Raw genomic sequence first — 17079 nt, 5'->3', positions numbered from 1 at the left:
AATCTCACATTACAATCTATCACAAGGCCTACTTGCAGCCTAGGTTCAGCGGCAGGGCTTCATCTAACAGCATGAGTGAAGAGTTCAGTTGACTTTGAAGAGATCCTTTTAGCTTCAATATAGTTCATAAAAGGACACCTCCCTTACTTCCTTAATAATATGAAATCAAGAATTGAATTAACCTGAACATTTTTCTGTTTATTTGTACAAGGGTCTTAAAATGATCTCTCAAGGGTCACTTAGGAAGGAAGGATGGCCTTGGGGTGAAGACATGGGACAGGGATTCAAGGGAGCTGAGTTCAGTTCACAGCTCTGCCTCACACTTTGGGCAAGTCACTCCAATCTTCAATTCTCCATCCAATTGTACCCTCTCTCTGATCCTTTGTCTATTTACATTGTAATCTCCTCTGTGCAGAGACTGTCTCTTGCTCTGAGTTTGTACGGTGCCTAGCACAAAGGGCTTCTGTTGAGGCCTCTAGCAGCTATTGTAATTCAAATAGTGATAATAAACTGCAAAAAAAGTGTCCACTGCTTAAGCCTATTTTTGAACGAATGAATCAAACACTTTTGGACCAAAGAAGGTTGCATAATGATTAGCAACCATTTTTGAAGAACAAAGCATTCTAAACCGAGATCAGCTCTGTACTAATTTACGTCAATGCACGTGTGTCATGAATCCGTTCTGCATGGATTCTGTTTCATTTGCAAGAGAGTTTAAATACTTCAAACAGGAGATGGATTAAAGAATAAAAGTTAATTCACCTCTCCCAAAGAGGAGTATTTGCTGACTGAATCTCTTACCTGAAGCTAAAGGGCAAAATGCTTCCCTGGTGTAAATGGATACAACAACAGATGACTTTGATAGGAATTGCTCCTAGACTCATTTGCTGCTCTGCCCTCATTGCAGTCCAGAACCCCCTTCATGGCTTAAGAATCCATCCTGCCTGAGGGTCCTGGGCTTTACGAACATCTAATTTCCCCTTGATAGACCAATGCCCTGAGGAAGTAACAGCGAGGAGGCGTGGCTTCCCTCAGAGATTGACAGCAAGGATGGCCACACACTCTTACACGAATACATCAGTCACTTAATGTATATCTACACTGCAATTAAACCCACGGCTGCCCATATCCGCTGATCTAGGCTAAGGGGCTCGGGCTAACGGGCTGTTTAATTGCAATGTAGACGGGATCAGGATGGAGCCCAAGCTTTGGGACCAGTGAGGGAGGTGGGTCTCAGAGCCCAGGCTCCAGCCCAGGCCCAAACATCGACACTACTGTTTTATAGCCTTGCAGCCCAAGCCTGAATCAGCTGACCCAGGCCAGCCATGGCCATGCTGCAGGTCTTTTATCGCAGCATAGATGTACCCTAAATGTGTTTCATCTTCTGGCAAAATGCCGTGATATGAAAAATCATTGCATCATCATCACCACCACCAAAATCTATGGTGGAAAACAGCCAAATTTTACAGTGCAAACATTACTGTAATGCTAACACAGCTGTGTCAAGCCCTTTCCGAATACATTGGGAAGTTTGGATCGCTTATCCTGTAGTTTGGGAATATATGTAAGTACTCAAACTTTCACTAAAGTTTTACCAAAAGCAGCAAAATAACTTTAAATGGCAAAGTAAAATATGATGAATACCTGACAGCACATCTGTACATTGGTTCAGAGATTATTCTGTGAATTGCAGCCAAGTATTTTGCGTATTCACATTTAGATATTGTATTATGTTCAAGATTTCTCCAAATACCATTATTTTAATATTAAACTTGTAATTTTACACTAGCACTAAATATTAGCAATATATTTTTCAGCATTAGCAGAAAAAACTAGACACACTATGAAAATACCCAACTTTGTTTTACATTATTAATCTCCAGTTTATTTTAATTCACCTTTTTTGTCTTTCTGAACATGGTGAAGTATTGAAGGTGGATGTGAACAGGCTTTTGAAGTCCATTATTTAAATCTAAAATGAACATCTCTCCAGTAGGCTAAAGACAGACAAAGGGTAATCAAATATTGAACTTCTCTAGACTATAGGTTCAGACACTGTGTCACATTGACACTTGTAACTTGAAAAAAGTGCAGTCATTTGCAGTAACTGAACTCAGTTTTTGATTGATGTGAAACCAGGAGGTATAATGTGTCCACATAGTAGTTGATCAATCTCTTCTGTTCTTAGTCATTTAAAAAGACAGAAGCCTTAGAAGACAATATTTCAGACCCATATTCAGGAAGGCCATGTTACTAGAACTATTGTAACAAATATTGACACACTTTTCTTTTTACATTAGAAGGCCAAGCACTTAACAAGAATGCTAATGTGTAAATAGAGAACAGTTCAGACAAGCAATTAAATATATTTGAGGGATATACTAGCTTGGTGCTGCAAGTATACAGAGCAGTTTACTACTATATAATTCATTAACTGACATTGATCTAAATCTTCTGGCCCAATTCACACTACTGTAAGAGATAGAACTCACTACTGATGCAAAAATAGTTATTAATACAATTATTACATTTATTATTATAATTGTAGGTTATTATGAGATTGCTTTCACCTTTACTGAAATTTATGAGGCATTTACAATTATTACAATTATTTTTTACACACATGATGCTTATCAAAACTAGTTATTTAATTAAATGAAATATTCAAGGTAATAAAGGAAATACCATGGAAATATCTGCTTTCTGTCAACTAGTGACAGGCACCAAAAGTGTAAAGGAGCACACCACCTCCTTAGCCATAAAACCATATTTATTGCCTTAGAAATGTGTTTTCACTGAATCAGGAATGCAGCTTTGTACCTTCTATTATTTTATTTTATACTATGTTTTTAAACATTATGTAATTGTTCGTTATTGTGATTTGTGCCTCTATAGACTATGTGATAGGAGTCTTCAACTGTAAATGTATTACAACTGGTATGTGGTAAATCAAGGAACCCTTTGGTCAAAAGGCAAACAACCAAAAAGAGTGTCTTCTCAAAGAAGCCCTTGAACAAAACACCAATTTGATACAGACATGAGCTTTATTTGAAGAAAACCTCTTAGGATATTTATGTTTTAGAAAGAACCGTGGTTGCATAAAAATGTGAGAATGCTCTTCAGTGAGGATATTTTAAAGAGGAGTGATGCTTATGATGTGTTATCAGCGCTAAAAACAAAGTAATAGAAGTGGTTCTCTTTACCCCTCCTCTTTGTGAAGAGAAAAACTTTTCATTTTAAACCCACACAAAGAATTCAAGAAATATCCTTATTGAAACTAATTTCTTTTATAAATACACTAAAAAGTCCTCAAATTTTAAGAACAATTATGGTTGAAAGTGTTTGCAGAAGATATTGGTTACTTCTAACTCATGTTTCCTTTTAACAGTGAAATCCTTTGTTGTCCCTCAAATGCTTAAGATGGGATAAGCTTCCTTTGAGATGTTTATTTGTAAATGTTTTGCATCTAAATACAAGCCTTTCCTATATTAACTGCTGGGTACGGTTGTGATATGAACAGTGAGGTGTTTTATGGACCAATATGTAAACCTATTATCTAGTTATAATTGGTTACTAATATAAGAAGCCATGAGTATAAAACACGTATCTAGGTTGGGAATTAATCAGTTATCTGGCAATGTTTAAGCAACTCCTTTTCAAACTCAGGAAGACAGTGAGAATCAATCCAAAGGTTGTTAAGAATGAAAGACAATACATTATTTAATGACCGTTTATGTTTAAAGACTATTTATGAATCATTTAAGTTTAAAAACACTATTTGAAGAACTGCAAGACTTTCATATAGAAAACTGGAGTGTTTGGACCAAATTTTAAACAGAATTTTGATTCCTATTAAATCCTGATGGAATTAAAGGGATATCACAAAACAAACTAAACAAAGAATTAAAACTCTAGCTTTAAAAATGTTCTGAGAATTTCCTGTCTCAAAGACAAAAGCAATATAACCTTAAAATTGAAGAATGACAATCCTGTTGCATATGCATTAGCAGAGTGCATATTCATGAGCTGAAGATCCTACCAGACCATATAATGAAGGTGTTGAGCCAATTCAGAGTGACAGCGGCTGATATTTTAATTCAGCCAAGCCCCTGAAAGAGGCGTGTTTTCCACCTTCAGAAAGACTATGGAGAGAAAAGAGTACAAATTCCTTCAGACTGAGACATGCTCTTGCATATTCTTTATACACTTTAATGCACTCTTGTACTGTCAGCTCAACCTATTCACCTCATCTCTACAATCAAGTAAGCAGCAGCAGCAAAAGACAACTATGAAAAAACCCCACAACACAGAATCAAGAAGAAGCAACCTCCCAGTGCAGCACTGTTTCTGTGACATATCATCAAGATTTCTGCATCATTGATTCTATCCTGGGACAACAGTAACAGGCTTTAAGAATGTAATTATAAAATGACACTGATCATAATCACAGAAAATTCCCAGATCACCCACTGTAAATTATGAAATGGCAGTGAAAGCCATTCTCATACGTGACATTCTTCTTTTGCACGCTTAATAATTCTGTTTTTGAAAGGAAGAGTTCTAGAAAGCACCAGCACAAAGGGACAAATCTGGCATTGTTATAACGACCCAGCAGGTACAGAACACTCTAAAGGCTTTATCTAAAATCCGTTTTGTGGTACTAGTATAACTTGCATGATGTTAACTTGCTTGTTAAGTATAACTTGCATGATGGTAAGATGAGCCTTAAAGTAATGAAGTATCTTGGAATAAAGGGTTGTGGAGCCTCTAGATTAGCATTCATAACTGTAGTAATTAACAAATCGAGGTAATTGGTTAACAAGTTATAACCAGACCCACAAAGCCATGAATAGCAGAATTGGTGCAATGACTCTGGAGGAAAAAGTAGGTTATGGGAGTCCACATCTCCTGTGCATGCCAGAGTTGTTCTCTGCTGAGATTCCTCCACCCCAGCACATGGAGGTCTCTTGGGAAGTAGGTAGGATCAGTGGAGTCACAACTACACAGATTCAACAGCCCAGCCCTCCCTTTTAATGCAGAATTGAATGGTCACAGAGACTATAGTAGTTCTGAAGCTGTAATAGCAGCCCCAGAATGGCTATTACTGCAGATTAGGGAGAAGAAAGAATTAAAAGTCCCTTGACTGCAGAACTTCTGGTGTGTAGTATGCTCTCAACTCATGTATTCTACCTATTTGGCCTCGGATTCTTCCTCTATATTTCCATAGAGCCTTTCATTAGTCCACAGAAAATAACTTGGGGACAGCTGAAAGTAAAAGCACATTTGTAGGGCTAGTGGGGTCCCTCACCATCCTACAAAAAACAATGCCATGCCCAAATCACTTACAGGTCCTTCCCTCTGGGCACGGTTTATTAACACAAACAGAAAACTTGAGCAAATCATCAAAACAAAGCAGTTCCTCTGCCCACCATGTGCTACAGTTCTCAGAGGCTCTCTCTCCTTGCCTCTGTCAGTGCTGAAAAGAGGACACACCTTCCCTTCAATTCCCCCTGCTCCAGGACCTACGGCAGGCACCCGTCTCTCTCCTGCAACTCGCACAGCCCTTTATAGAAAACACATGACATGTTCCCAGCTGAATCTGAACACGGCTGGCTGGCCCCAGACCCTTAAAGAATAGACCATCCTGTTAGTCTCCTCTGAATGCCCAACCTCATATTAGTTTTAAAAAAAAAGTTTGGGAACAATAGTTATTTCCATGACCCTTCTCCCCCAGCCTGTTACTGAAGTTCTCCAAGTGCTGTACAACATGACATATAAAAACATTCAGATAGTATCATTATAAAACCACCTTCATGAACTGTTAAACAAAAATCCAAAAATTTGCAAGACATGAAGTATAGTAGATATGGGAACGGAGAAGACTGAGAAGCAGGAGTAATAAACATGGGTCATTCTAAAACCAATTGGAGGGGGGAGAAAAACCCAACATTATTTAGGTGCTGTTCCAAAGCAGCATGACCCCCATTATGTATTTCAGGCAGTGAAGAGGATTCATATCCTACAGCCTGCAAAAGTATGATTATTTGCTGACATAATATATGAGGGTGAAATCCATAAAAGGCAGGTGGGCAAGACCAGATAAGCAACAGGACAAAGTTGAGTGATCAGGCCTACCCCACTATATTTAAATTACAGCCCCAAAGACAGCTCTCTATATAAAAGTAGCTATTGCTGGCAGATTATGAAGAAAATACAATAGTGGGTATTTCCTTTTCCTCATAGATCTCCTTACTACGTAGTCGCCTTTTCCCTCTTCTTTTACATAAGAGAAAAGAAAAATCTGCATGCTTTGACATCTCTAAGACAGATTAGCACATTTCTTACTCTTCACGTCTCTTTCACAGATAGAATCAGCTTCATAGCCTCCAGCACTGAAAAATCTAACATGTCTAAAAATAAGAGTTTACTTACTGAGCATTAGAAATACAATCATAATTTGATGTCTGATATCGAATATTTCCTTCCTTCTGATTTCCAGCCTTTAAATAACAGGATCTAATTTCACCTTTAAAAACATAAAAGTATCAGTTAAGTGATGTAATATATTTGTTTACACATATAATTTAGTTGCAATCTGGTTTTCTAGGTCAAAAAATGTATCTGTAAACCAAATGTTTTAACTGCATCTTTATACTTGTGACTGGCAGCGTGGAGGTGTTTTAAAACATCATAGAACAAAGAAATGTTAAAATAAACACTGGAAAGCCCAAGACAAAGGCATAAAAATGCAGAAATTAAGGGCAAAATTCTGTTCCCCTTTGCAAGAGCAGAGTAAGAGAGCTCTGGGAGAGTGAAAAAATGGACTCCTATCCCAATCTTGAGATAGGCGGCCTGATCTGCCACTACCTTAAATACTGTGTAGCCATTCCTAGGTGTGTAATGTAACTGTTAGACACTGCCAGAAGTATAAGGGAGTGGAGCATTCTGATTTGTTCACATTTGCAGAAGTATAGATGACAGGCACAAGGCAGTAGGAAATCAGGTCGAAGCGGGGTAACCATACTGCTTGTCCCATGCCCACCTCCTTCCAAACACACACACAGGGCAGTGGTCCTTCAGTGAATAAGCATAGTTCACTGACCTACAGGCCATGCTACTCCCCTGGCCGGTCCACAGCTGCCCTCCCTCGCACCTGCAGAATAAGGCTCCACAGCATGCAAGGGGCTGAAGTGATGCTACACAGGACTGGGAGGGGAGAAAGGACAGGATCCAAGGAGCCATGAAACCCAGCTACACGGGAGCGTCTTTTGTGCTGTCTTGGAAGGGGGATTGGATCTGAGCCCAAATGAGAGTGGGGCTTGTGGATCTCCTACTACACGGATGCACTTGGCCAGTACCCCACAAGGCAGATGGGGTCAGAAAACAACAGCCACTAGAATTATTTCAGCTCAAAGCCAATAGTAGGGGCCGTGGAGTGGCACTGCTGCTTGGTATGGCCTGTTGTCCCCAGGGAGTTCCCTGCACCAAGTTCAGGTACTGATGGGGAAAGTGGTCCATTCATTAAACATCCTGGAGAGGATAGCAGCCCACTATCCTGAATGAAGGCAGTCCAAGCATGATGGGAGAAAGCTGCCATCTAAATCATCACTTGTTCACACTCAGCTTAAAGATCTGACAACAAAGGATGAGAACATTTTGGCCAAGCACATTGGCACAAATCTCTACTCATACAAGAAGTTCTATGGGATCTTCAGCATCCACAAAAAGCACACTAGACCTATCTTTTAAGGTATCGTCAGAAAAATACACTCAACTCCACAGTACCCCTGAACATCAGAAGAATACAAATCTGAGATAACTTCTGAGTTTTGAACTCTCGAGCTATTTCAAATCTGATGCTTGGACCACTAAGCCATCCTCTTCTGATGTACATAGAAAATGTTCTTATAAATAAAATTTAAAAAGAAACACCTTTATAATAATTCTAAGATTTGTGTAGAAATCTCGCTTCATAGTGTAATAGTTACAACTGCATAAACTTACCATTCTCATCTATGAACACATGCATCGCGTCCACAGATATTTCATCTTGCATTGAAGCCTCAGGTCCACTTATAACTTGCAAGACAGAACTATCTTGCTGGGAAGTTACCCGGTAGATTATCTGCCTTTGCCTGTTGCCCTGGTAACTTGACACAAAAATGTTTCAAAACTACTATGAGGAACTTTTTTCTTGTTCTCAATAAAACAGAGAGAGAGAGAGGTTAATTCAAAGTTTAGGTCAATTCTACTCAGTGTAACAGAACAGCTCATATCATCATGCTTTTGAAGTACAAAAAATGTAAAGTAACTGCCCTTACTGTGCTGTAAATTTGGCAGGCTCTGATAGCACTGGACTAGCACTAGCCCAATCTTGACTTTGTACATCTGATCTTTCCTGTTTAGAAACATACTCATAGTGCTTTTCTGTTTCCAGCATTTCTTCTTTTCTCTCTGTTGCATGGCTATCTGAAACATATATGAATAAAGAAGGGAGACTTTCTACACAGATCATGGCAAAACATGGCAGATCATTTACTTCAAAACAAGACCATTTTTAAGAGGAAGTTGTCCAAAGATGCAGTGCTCCGTTGGCCTCAATAGTGAAAAACAAATTAGTTAGGGTGAATAAGCTAAACTGCTTAGGGGAGGATTGCTGGGTTGTTTTTTGGCACAAGTTACCCTGTGTTGTGCTTCTGTATAGGCTGTGAACCGGAAATCTTTTAATTTCCAGATTGTATTTCTATAGGAGCTCAAAAAAACAATGTGTAGAAAAATTTCCAAAAGGGCCCATTTTTTGAAAATATGGCAGAAACAAATGTAAAAAGTACTTAGAAAAATCAAAGTTTTACTCCTTATTCAAACAGTCCCATTTGAAAAAAAAAATCTCTGCATATTCCTGTTTAATTAGGGATTTAAACTCCACTTTAAGTGCAAAACCTCACCCCAGTTTAACTATGGATCTAATACAGTGCTCCATAATCCCATAACTATACTTCAGCAGGGGAAAGAAGGCTGCAGAAGCCTAATTAAATCCATTTTCCCTAGGGAATTGTGGTTGTTTAAGGATTAAGAATAACAACAATAAGGTTATATTAATCTAATTGATCCCACACCGCCTAATGCTGGCTCTAGGGCTGGAACAATTAATATGATTTTTTGTGTGATGATTTAATGGCTTGAAGGAGAAAAAAAGTCTCATTCTTTTCCATTCCAGGCCCCAAGTCTTTCAATTCTCTTTTCCCTGAAGTGGTGAAGATTAATAATAAATAAAAATAAATAGCAATACTTAGTGCTCCTAGCACTAGAAAGATATGCCAGGAGTGGTTTGCAGTGGGATTTCAGTATAATGATTCCTGCTGATTTCACTTCACTGAAGTTACTTACCTCCATTCAAAAGCTGAAAGTGTAACATATGAGGTAAAAATGGTTCTTCAGTTTCTGCCAATGAACAAACATTAATCTGATTATTCATCAGATGAATCTTTCCTCTAAATTTTGGTAGTACAATTAATATTAAAATCTCCATCTATTTCCCTCCCCCATCTATTCTGCATGTTAAGAATCCCCATTAGTCAATGATATCATTTAAAAATGCAGAAAGCATTCCCAATTTTTTGCAAAAACTAACCAAATACATTTACAGTCTGGCTTGAAAATCATTATTGTTCACAAACTGACTCGTAGCACAAAATTAGCATGATCTGTTTTTACATGTTGCACCCTGGAGCTAGTTCAATCCATATTGCAACATTCAAATGTAATTTGCCAACTAACCTACATTTTGTTTTTCACAGTTTTCACTGAGCAAATTCTGCTACATGCAGACTTTAAACAAACATTATCTGTCATATGAAAAACAGGAGAGCACCAAAACTCATAAATAAAAATGACTGATTAAAAAAACATAAACAGGAAACAGACAATCTAGTAGAGTTTAAATTTCAGGAAGTACTTTCTTATCTGAAAATGTACTTCTGCTGACTCAAATTCAATAGGACAGAACTGCTGAGATTTATTGCTAAATCAGGCTAGGGAAAAATTCTCATCACTTGTGCACAGATAACTAAGGCCTGGTCTGCAAAGTTTTTGTGTACATATAACTATTTCAGTTAAAGGTGTGATATTTTACCTGTATATAGTGGTTTAACTCTCTAGTGTGGACGCAATTACACAGGTGCTTACACTGGTATAGCTTATTCCCCTTCCCATTGGGAACAACCTATCCCTCTATAAATACTATTATACTAATATAACTGCATCCACTAGAGGGTTTGTACAGCTTTACCTATATGAGTATAGTTAAATTGGTACAATTTTTCCATATAGACAATTTAGCTGTCTGACACAATGTGGTTGTCTCAATTTTTTGGCTGTTGTCTTATTGTCTTGGCTAATTTTAAATGAAATCTGTTGCTGCTGGGATCAGCTAAAGGCATTTCTCTGAATTTTATTTTTTCCGTTTTAGATTGTTGTCAGGATTTCTCATGTTTATGCTCCTGATTTCAATGTGTCTGCCTCTAGCCCAATCGTATAGGTTTAGTTTTGTCCTCATTTTAATGTAAACTGAAATGCCACTGTCCCTATACATTTTCATTTTGTTTAGTTTCTTTGAGGTTTTTTTTTTAAATAAAACTGAAGTCAAATTAGAAACAAACAAGTCATTTCAAATAAAAAATCAAAACATTTTGTTTCAGAAATATAAAAACAAAACATTGCGATTTTATCAGGTTTTTTTGTTGCTGGGGGTTTTGAAGAGAAATAATTTGACAAATTTATTATGAATTCACTAATCTGCAGTTTGACAAAAAAAAGTTTAGTCTGAATTTTTTTCCCCAGATCTACTAATAATATGTTTTAAATTTAAGCAACAATTCTAATACCTAAATAATATTAAGACTAAATAAAGCCCATCTGATTTGAAATCTGTATCTTATTCAGATTTGCACTAGTCTAGTCAGGCTCTCATGCATTCTGTAATTTCTCTGATGCAGAATCTACTCCTTTCAGGAGAATTGCACTCTGGAATAAAAACTTTCTAGCCCACATGGTTTCAAAGATAACTTTGTTAAATGTGAAGCGATCTTAAACCAAAGCAGTGTTGTCTGTACACAGCATGAAACAGTAGTTCTGAGAGGTGTGACCTGTCCCATTCATCTCAAGAGGGTGTATACTCTGAGGCCTGAAGATGACATTTTAGTTGACAATAGTCTTAATTATTTCACTGCTGATCATTTTAGCAGAAATGTTTAGCTAATGTGCTTTTCCACAATCCTAAACTGCCTTGAAAGGTGCAAAAAAAGACATTTAAAAACGTATCTGAAGCTGAGGCAGAATATCTACTACAATGCAGTAGAATCCAAGGATCGTGAGGCAGAATTTTGGTCCAGTTTGCTTCAGAGTACATGAGATCTTAAGTCTGGCCCTCTACTAGTGCTGTGGGGTGCTCACTATGACAGTATACACAAACACATTTTGTTCCTGCTTCCCCTTCAGGTTAGTGGGCTTGATGGGGCTGGAAAGCATCACTTGAATCTGCATCAAGTCTTGGAGTGAAATCCTGGCCCCACTGCAGTCAATGGCAAAATTCCACTAAAGTTAATGGCAAGACACTAAAATAGGGGCAGAATTTCACCCTGCAATGTGCTTTACTGAATATATGTGTATGCAGGGGCTGTGGAGCACCATTTAAAGTGGTGGAGTATAGATCTGCCTACTCCACTTGACCCTCCTCCTCCCCTTTCAGGAGCTCCCTCCCCCTCAGCAGTAACCTGAATCCCTGTCCATGAGATTCTGTGTTTACATCCTCCACATTGTTTTAATCCCTAGGTTTCTGTATGAGATCAAAGCGCTGAAATAATATAGTTGGTCACTAGGGTAGTTTGGTGAACCTGACATCCACATGTTTAATGACAATTTTAAGGTTTTAGATCTGATTTTTCTTTAGCTTTGCCTCTAGAGACCCAGATATGCTTACCCTTTCAAAATTTGCCATCCCTCAGGATAAGTTTAAAATCAACAGAGCCAGGATTCGTCATGAGTCCAATATAGCACTTTCCACCTTTTGCAAACCTCAGACAAAAGTGTCTTCAAAAGTAAAAGAAATTCAGTCACTATGGTGAGTAAGTATGTAATAACACTTAGCTCATAAATAGCACTGTCAATAGATCTCCAAGTGTTTTAAAAAGGAGGTTGGAATCATTATCCCCATTTTAGCGATGGGGGAAACTGAGGCATAGAGAGATGTGACTTACCCACAACTACTTGGCAGACCAGTGGCAGAGCTGAGACTATTACTCAGCTCTTGAAAGTCCCAGTCAAGTGTTCTGTCCACTAGACTAGACTGGCAACCCAGAACACATGATGAATATCTCCAAGTTAGCTCCCAGTTTCCTCACAGGCATTAGCAAGAGTTGCCATCATAATTTGAACTTAAATATTAAAATTTGAAAATGTCTTTAGAAAAAATTGTAATTATAATTTTTGAGACCCAGAAGAGCAACTAAAGGTTGTGGTTTGTGCACTGCAATGCGTGACAAGTAGAGTTAGTCAAAACTTGGAATTTCCATTTTGCGGTAAATGTAACATTCAAAATTTGTTTGGAATGAAAATAAATATTTTCAAAATTTCCCATCAGCTGGAATTTCTGAAAAATTTCAGTTTTGGAAACTTTTCTGGTTTTGAATTTTAAAATTTCATTTCAAATTCTATTTTATTTATTGGAGTGGTTATATTTATTTTTATTATTTTACTTTATTTCATGACTTAGTGACTAAGTGTCAAACTGTTTCACTACAACAAAAACTGGAGACACTTGATCTAGAAAATAATTGTTGCAATCAGTACTAAATAGCAGCTACCCTTAATGATGTTAAAAATAAAATAAAACTAATACAACATTGCAACTACTATTTTATATCATATTATGACACACCAGTAGCAGTGCATAATATGCATTGACCTGTCATGAAATGATGTACAAATAATAATATAAAAATGACAAAACATAATAAAGTAGAATTCAAAACAAAATTTGAAATTTTCTAACAAAAATATTTTCCTAAATGAAAATGTCTGCCATTTCCATTCCAATTTTTCCCCCACAGAAATTTTAGTCAGTCAAAAGCAATATAATTTTGCAAAAAACTTCAGTTTCACTGAAACAACTTTCTCCAATGAAAAGCTTTTGACAAAATGTTTCGGCCTGTTCTAATGATGAGAACATTTAAAAAAAATTTGTCTGTACACTATCAAAATTCAGGCAAAGCAGTTCTATTCTGTGTTCTTCTGCCTTTGTTCCCACTATTCCTACAGCTGTTCTTGTCCCTTGTGTGATACAATCAACTGTGTTAGAAGACAGAATACAAAGGCTTCCATCCTGCAAAAATGTGATGTACACCAACTCTTACTCAGTTACAGATCTCTGAGAGGAGCCATCAGCAAATACAGTAATAAATGTAATTTTCTATACGCATTTCTGAGATGCATTCTAGGATACCTGGCAGTTGCCTCTATAATGTCTTTCCCCATGCAGGTGTCAAGAGTTTGATCCAAGATTAAAGTCACTATTGGCCTGAAACTGAGGTTATGTCTACACTACAGACCTTACAGAAACACAGCAGGGATAATCCTGGGAGCAGCTCCACTCACTGCCCCACCGCCGAGGCCCTGCTCCCTGGCCGAGTCAGAGGCCAGAAGGCCAGAGGGAAGGGGGGGTGTGGAGAGAGAGAAAGGGGTTGGAGGCCAGAAGCGCATGGGGGAGAGGGGGTAGCTGCCCCCAGGACTGCCCCTGCGCGGTCCACACCGGTGCTTTTGTTGGTGAAACTTATGTCCATCAGGGGTGTGTATTTTCATACCCCTGACCGACAAACATTTTACCAACAAAAGTGCTAGTGTAGACAAAGCCTTAGAGTATTTCAGGATCTCTAAAAACCAAAATCATGTTTAGCAATGGTGCTAATGGTGTTAAACAAGGCTTGTATCTCCTCATATTGCATTTTATTGAGCAGCCTAATGCTAGGAGCTTCTTGTGGACAAGGTGATACATTTTCTGCTTCCCCGCATTTAACATGAACAGAAGAGTGGTCATAAACATATAAGGAATCAGTTCTAAAAACTCTGACACCCACTTACAAGAGGACTGTTCCGATAAGAAAGCTTCTCATGCTTTCTGCAAATTATACAAAACATGTAGTCTTTCTTTCATGAAACTCCTGAACATTTAGCTTTCCAGGAATTCTGGAAAACACACACATAAGCATATATGTCCAAGTTTTTCACATTCCTTAACATATTCCTCTGTGACATGTTCTTCATGTTTATTGGACAGGGCCTTCAGTATTAGTCTCTGCCAATTGGGGGTGGAGGTGTTGTTTTTTGCTTAAAGCTAAAAAACCCCCAATCAGGTGGTTTGACTTATTCCAGACATTTTTCACGCACACACAAAACCAACCACTACTCTGTGTTTATAGTTTTTATTCAAATATGTTTAAAAAGCTCTTGTGTAAGTTGCAAATTAGCTCCTCCTACCTGGACCAGGAAGTATACACTTGTATTTGCAAGGTTCTAACAAATTAGAAAGAGGCCATCTCATTCCTAAAATCAAACTGTATTTTGCAGAAGCAACAAATAATCAGATTGTAGTTTATAGTTTAGGACAGTATATAGTATACTCTTGCTTGGCTGGAAGATTAAACTTGCCTGCCTTTAAAAAGAACTGCTTTTGAACTACCTGACTATAGCTAAAAAGCTCAGACTCACTCACTTTTCCAAAAACCCCATAAATCTGAACAGAGCATTAACAGGTGCGGTAGGGTGGCCTTCGTGCTCCCGTGGGCCGAGCGCTTTTTCAGCGTGGTGGGCACAAAATGGCCACCCGGGGCTCCCACCAGTCTTAAGATGGCGGCCGTCTCACTTCTGTCCCGTCTCCCTTCAGGCCTTCACAGGCCAAGCAGTGCCTTCAGGACCTTAGGTTCTAAGGTTGGGGTAGGGGGTGTCCGAGCCCGCCCTCTTCTCCGGACACCAGCCCAGAGACCCTGGCTGACAGCAGTAGCTGGCTGCTGCTATAAGGCACTGTGTAAAGTCTTCTCTCTGGGCTGCTTCCCTACCCTGGTCTTCATTGGGGCTAAGTAGCCACTCCAAAAGGCAAACCCCTGCTTTCCTCTGGCTCCTGCCACTCACAGTTTCCTTCTCCCGCTCTCCAGACCTCCAAATTCCAGAACTCCAAGAGCACCCTGCCTGCCTGCCTGACAGGGAGCTTATATCTGCTCCCAGGCAGTGCTTAATGGGTCTCAGCTGACTCTGGCCTCAGCTGACCCTAATTGGTCTCAGCTGGCTCTGGCCTCAGCTGGCCCTAATCAGCCTGGAGGAAGCCTTGGGCAGCTGCTAGGGGAACAGGGCCTTTGTCATTCTTAGGCTAACATAGTGCCCTTCTACCACCCTCCGGTAGCCCCTGTCACACAGGCAATACATTCTAACTGAGGTTTATATTAGGCACACTCAGGCTTGGTGTACACTGTGGGAGAAATCTGAAGGCAGTCGATGGGAGATACGCAAGCTACGTAGAATGGGATCCTCCCGTCGACTTCCTAAATTCTACATAGGGTGACATCCCCACTATGCTGCACCGACGGGAAATGCCCTCCTGTTGACGCAACATTAATCTTTCTGCGGGGGTGGATTAACGCCATCGACTTTCGGATCGATTGAGCAGGTCTCCACTGCCGCTCAATTGATCCCGCAGAATCAATCCAGCGGTGCCGAGAGTGCTGCCAGCCAGCAATGTACACATACCCTAACTAACGTATTTCTCCTTCGTCCCACTCCTGCTTCTTCCAAGGCATTACTTGTGCAGCTGACATCAACTAGGCCCATTCTCCTCCACTTTGACTATCCGCTCAACCCCTCTTTCCTATTCGGTCTCCTTCCCTTTGAATTACCTCAGTTCTATTCCTCTGCTTAGTCATTAGCAACTCCTGAGGCAGCTGAAGTCTCTTTACTCCACTCCCACCACTCACCTCCTTTGACCACACTCCCCTTTGTCAGACAACTGGATCCTGCTGCATTGGATATCAGCAAACCCTCACCCAGCCTCCCCCGTTATCCTTGTCCAGCCAGCATGAAACCTGAAACTAACTATTACCTAGGAGTCCTAGGCATGAACCAGGATCCCATTGTGGTAGGCACTGAACAAACACAGATTTAAAAGATGATTCTTGTTCCAAAAGGCTTAACAAACTTCTGTTTGTCCAGGACAAAAGGATTTTCCCAGCCTGAGCTATGTATCTTGGCCTGAGATTGGAAAAATATTTGTGCTCTTGCTTTCTAATCATATTTTTATATAAACCACTACAACAGGAAACTTCCCTAACTGTGGAAAAGAAAGTAACAATCTGCTTAACTATTCAACATAAAAAAGTGCTGTTGGAGAACTTACTAGAGTCAAACCCCAGTGATCTAGACTTTTGAATTAGGCTTGTTACAAATGGACTAACGAATGAATTAAAAAAACAGGTCTGATTTGTTGATTTAAGGACATAGATTTTGTATGTTTAGACATGTAATGTTGACAACTTGTGTTAATGGCTTATAACAGCGGTTCTCAACCAGGGTTCCACGAGCCAGATTCAGGGGCTCCGTAAGCCCCAGCGCCCCACAGGGCAGAAGCCCCGAGCTCATGGCAGAGTTGGAGGAAGACACTGGGGTGCATTGCCCTCCCAACCTGCAGTGCCTCAACCAGAGTGAGGCAGTCCTGAGGACAGCTCCACGTACACTCACACCCTCTCCCCTTCCCCCTACCCCGAGGCCGGGCCCCCTGGCCAGGTCGGAGGCTAGAAGCCAGTCACAAAGCTGGGCTGTGCCAGGTGGCAGCTGCTGTTCTGGCTTGTGCCATAGAGCAGGCACTCCCCCAAATATGCTGGTGGTGCTCAGGGCTGCTGATGCTATTCAGCTCACAGCCCCTTTTGACTGCTTGCACAGCTAGTCAGAGCTGCCTGGGCAGGGGGTACCAGCTCTGGGATAGGCACAGCCCTTGGGGAGCAGCAACTGCAGGGGGGGCCCCCTGGCACAAAGCCCCTAGCC

At 39.8% G+C, this 17079-nt stretch overlaps 1 protein-coding gene across 1 annotated transcript in view; it reads right to left on the bottom strand.

Annotated features, from left to right (window-relative positions):
• PCNX2 (pecanex 2) overlaps positions 1 to 17079 on the bottom strand; it is a 200369-nt gene that overhangs the window by 160150 nt on the left and 23140 nt on the right. The window contains exons 6-8 of the mRNA XM_067536007.1: positions 8322 to 8469; positions 8005 to 8150; positions 6433 to 6526 (exon numbers count right to left, since the gene is read on the bottom strand). Of these exons, the coding sequence (XP_067392108.1) occupies positions 6433 to 6526; positions 8005 to 8150; positions 8322 to 8469 (388 nt within the window). The remainder of the gene's footprint in view (positions 1 to 6432; positions 6527 to 8004; positions 8151 to 8321; positions 8470 to 17079) is intronic.

The sequence above is a fragment of the Emydura macquarii genome, unplaced genomic scaffold (genome assembly GCF_026122565.2).
Source record: "Emydura macquarii macquarii isolate MOO-44397 ecotype Brisbane River unplaced genomic scaffold, CSIRO-AGI_Emac_v2 contig_3517, whole genome shotgun sequence".
In the NCBI taxonomy this organism is placed as follows: domain Eukaryota; kingdom Metazoa; phylum Chordata; order Testudines; family Chelidae; genus Emydura; species Emydura macquarii.
This window is presented reverse-complemented; position numbering and strand designations above follow the sequence as displayed.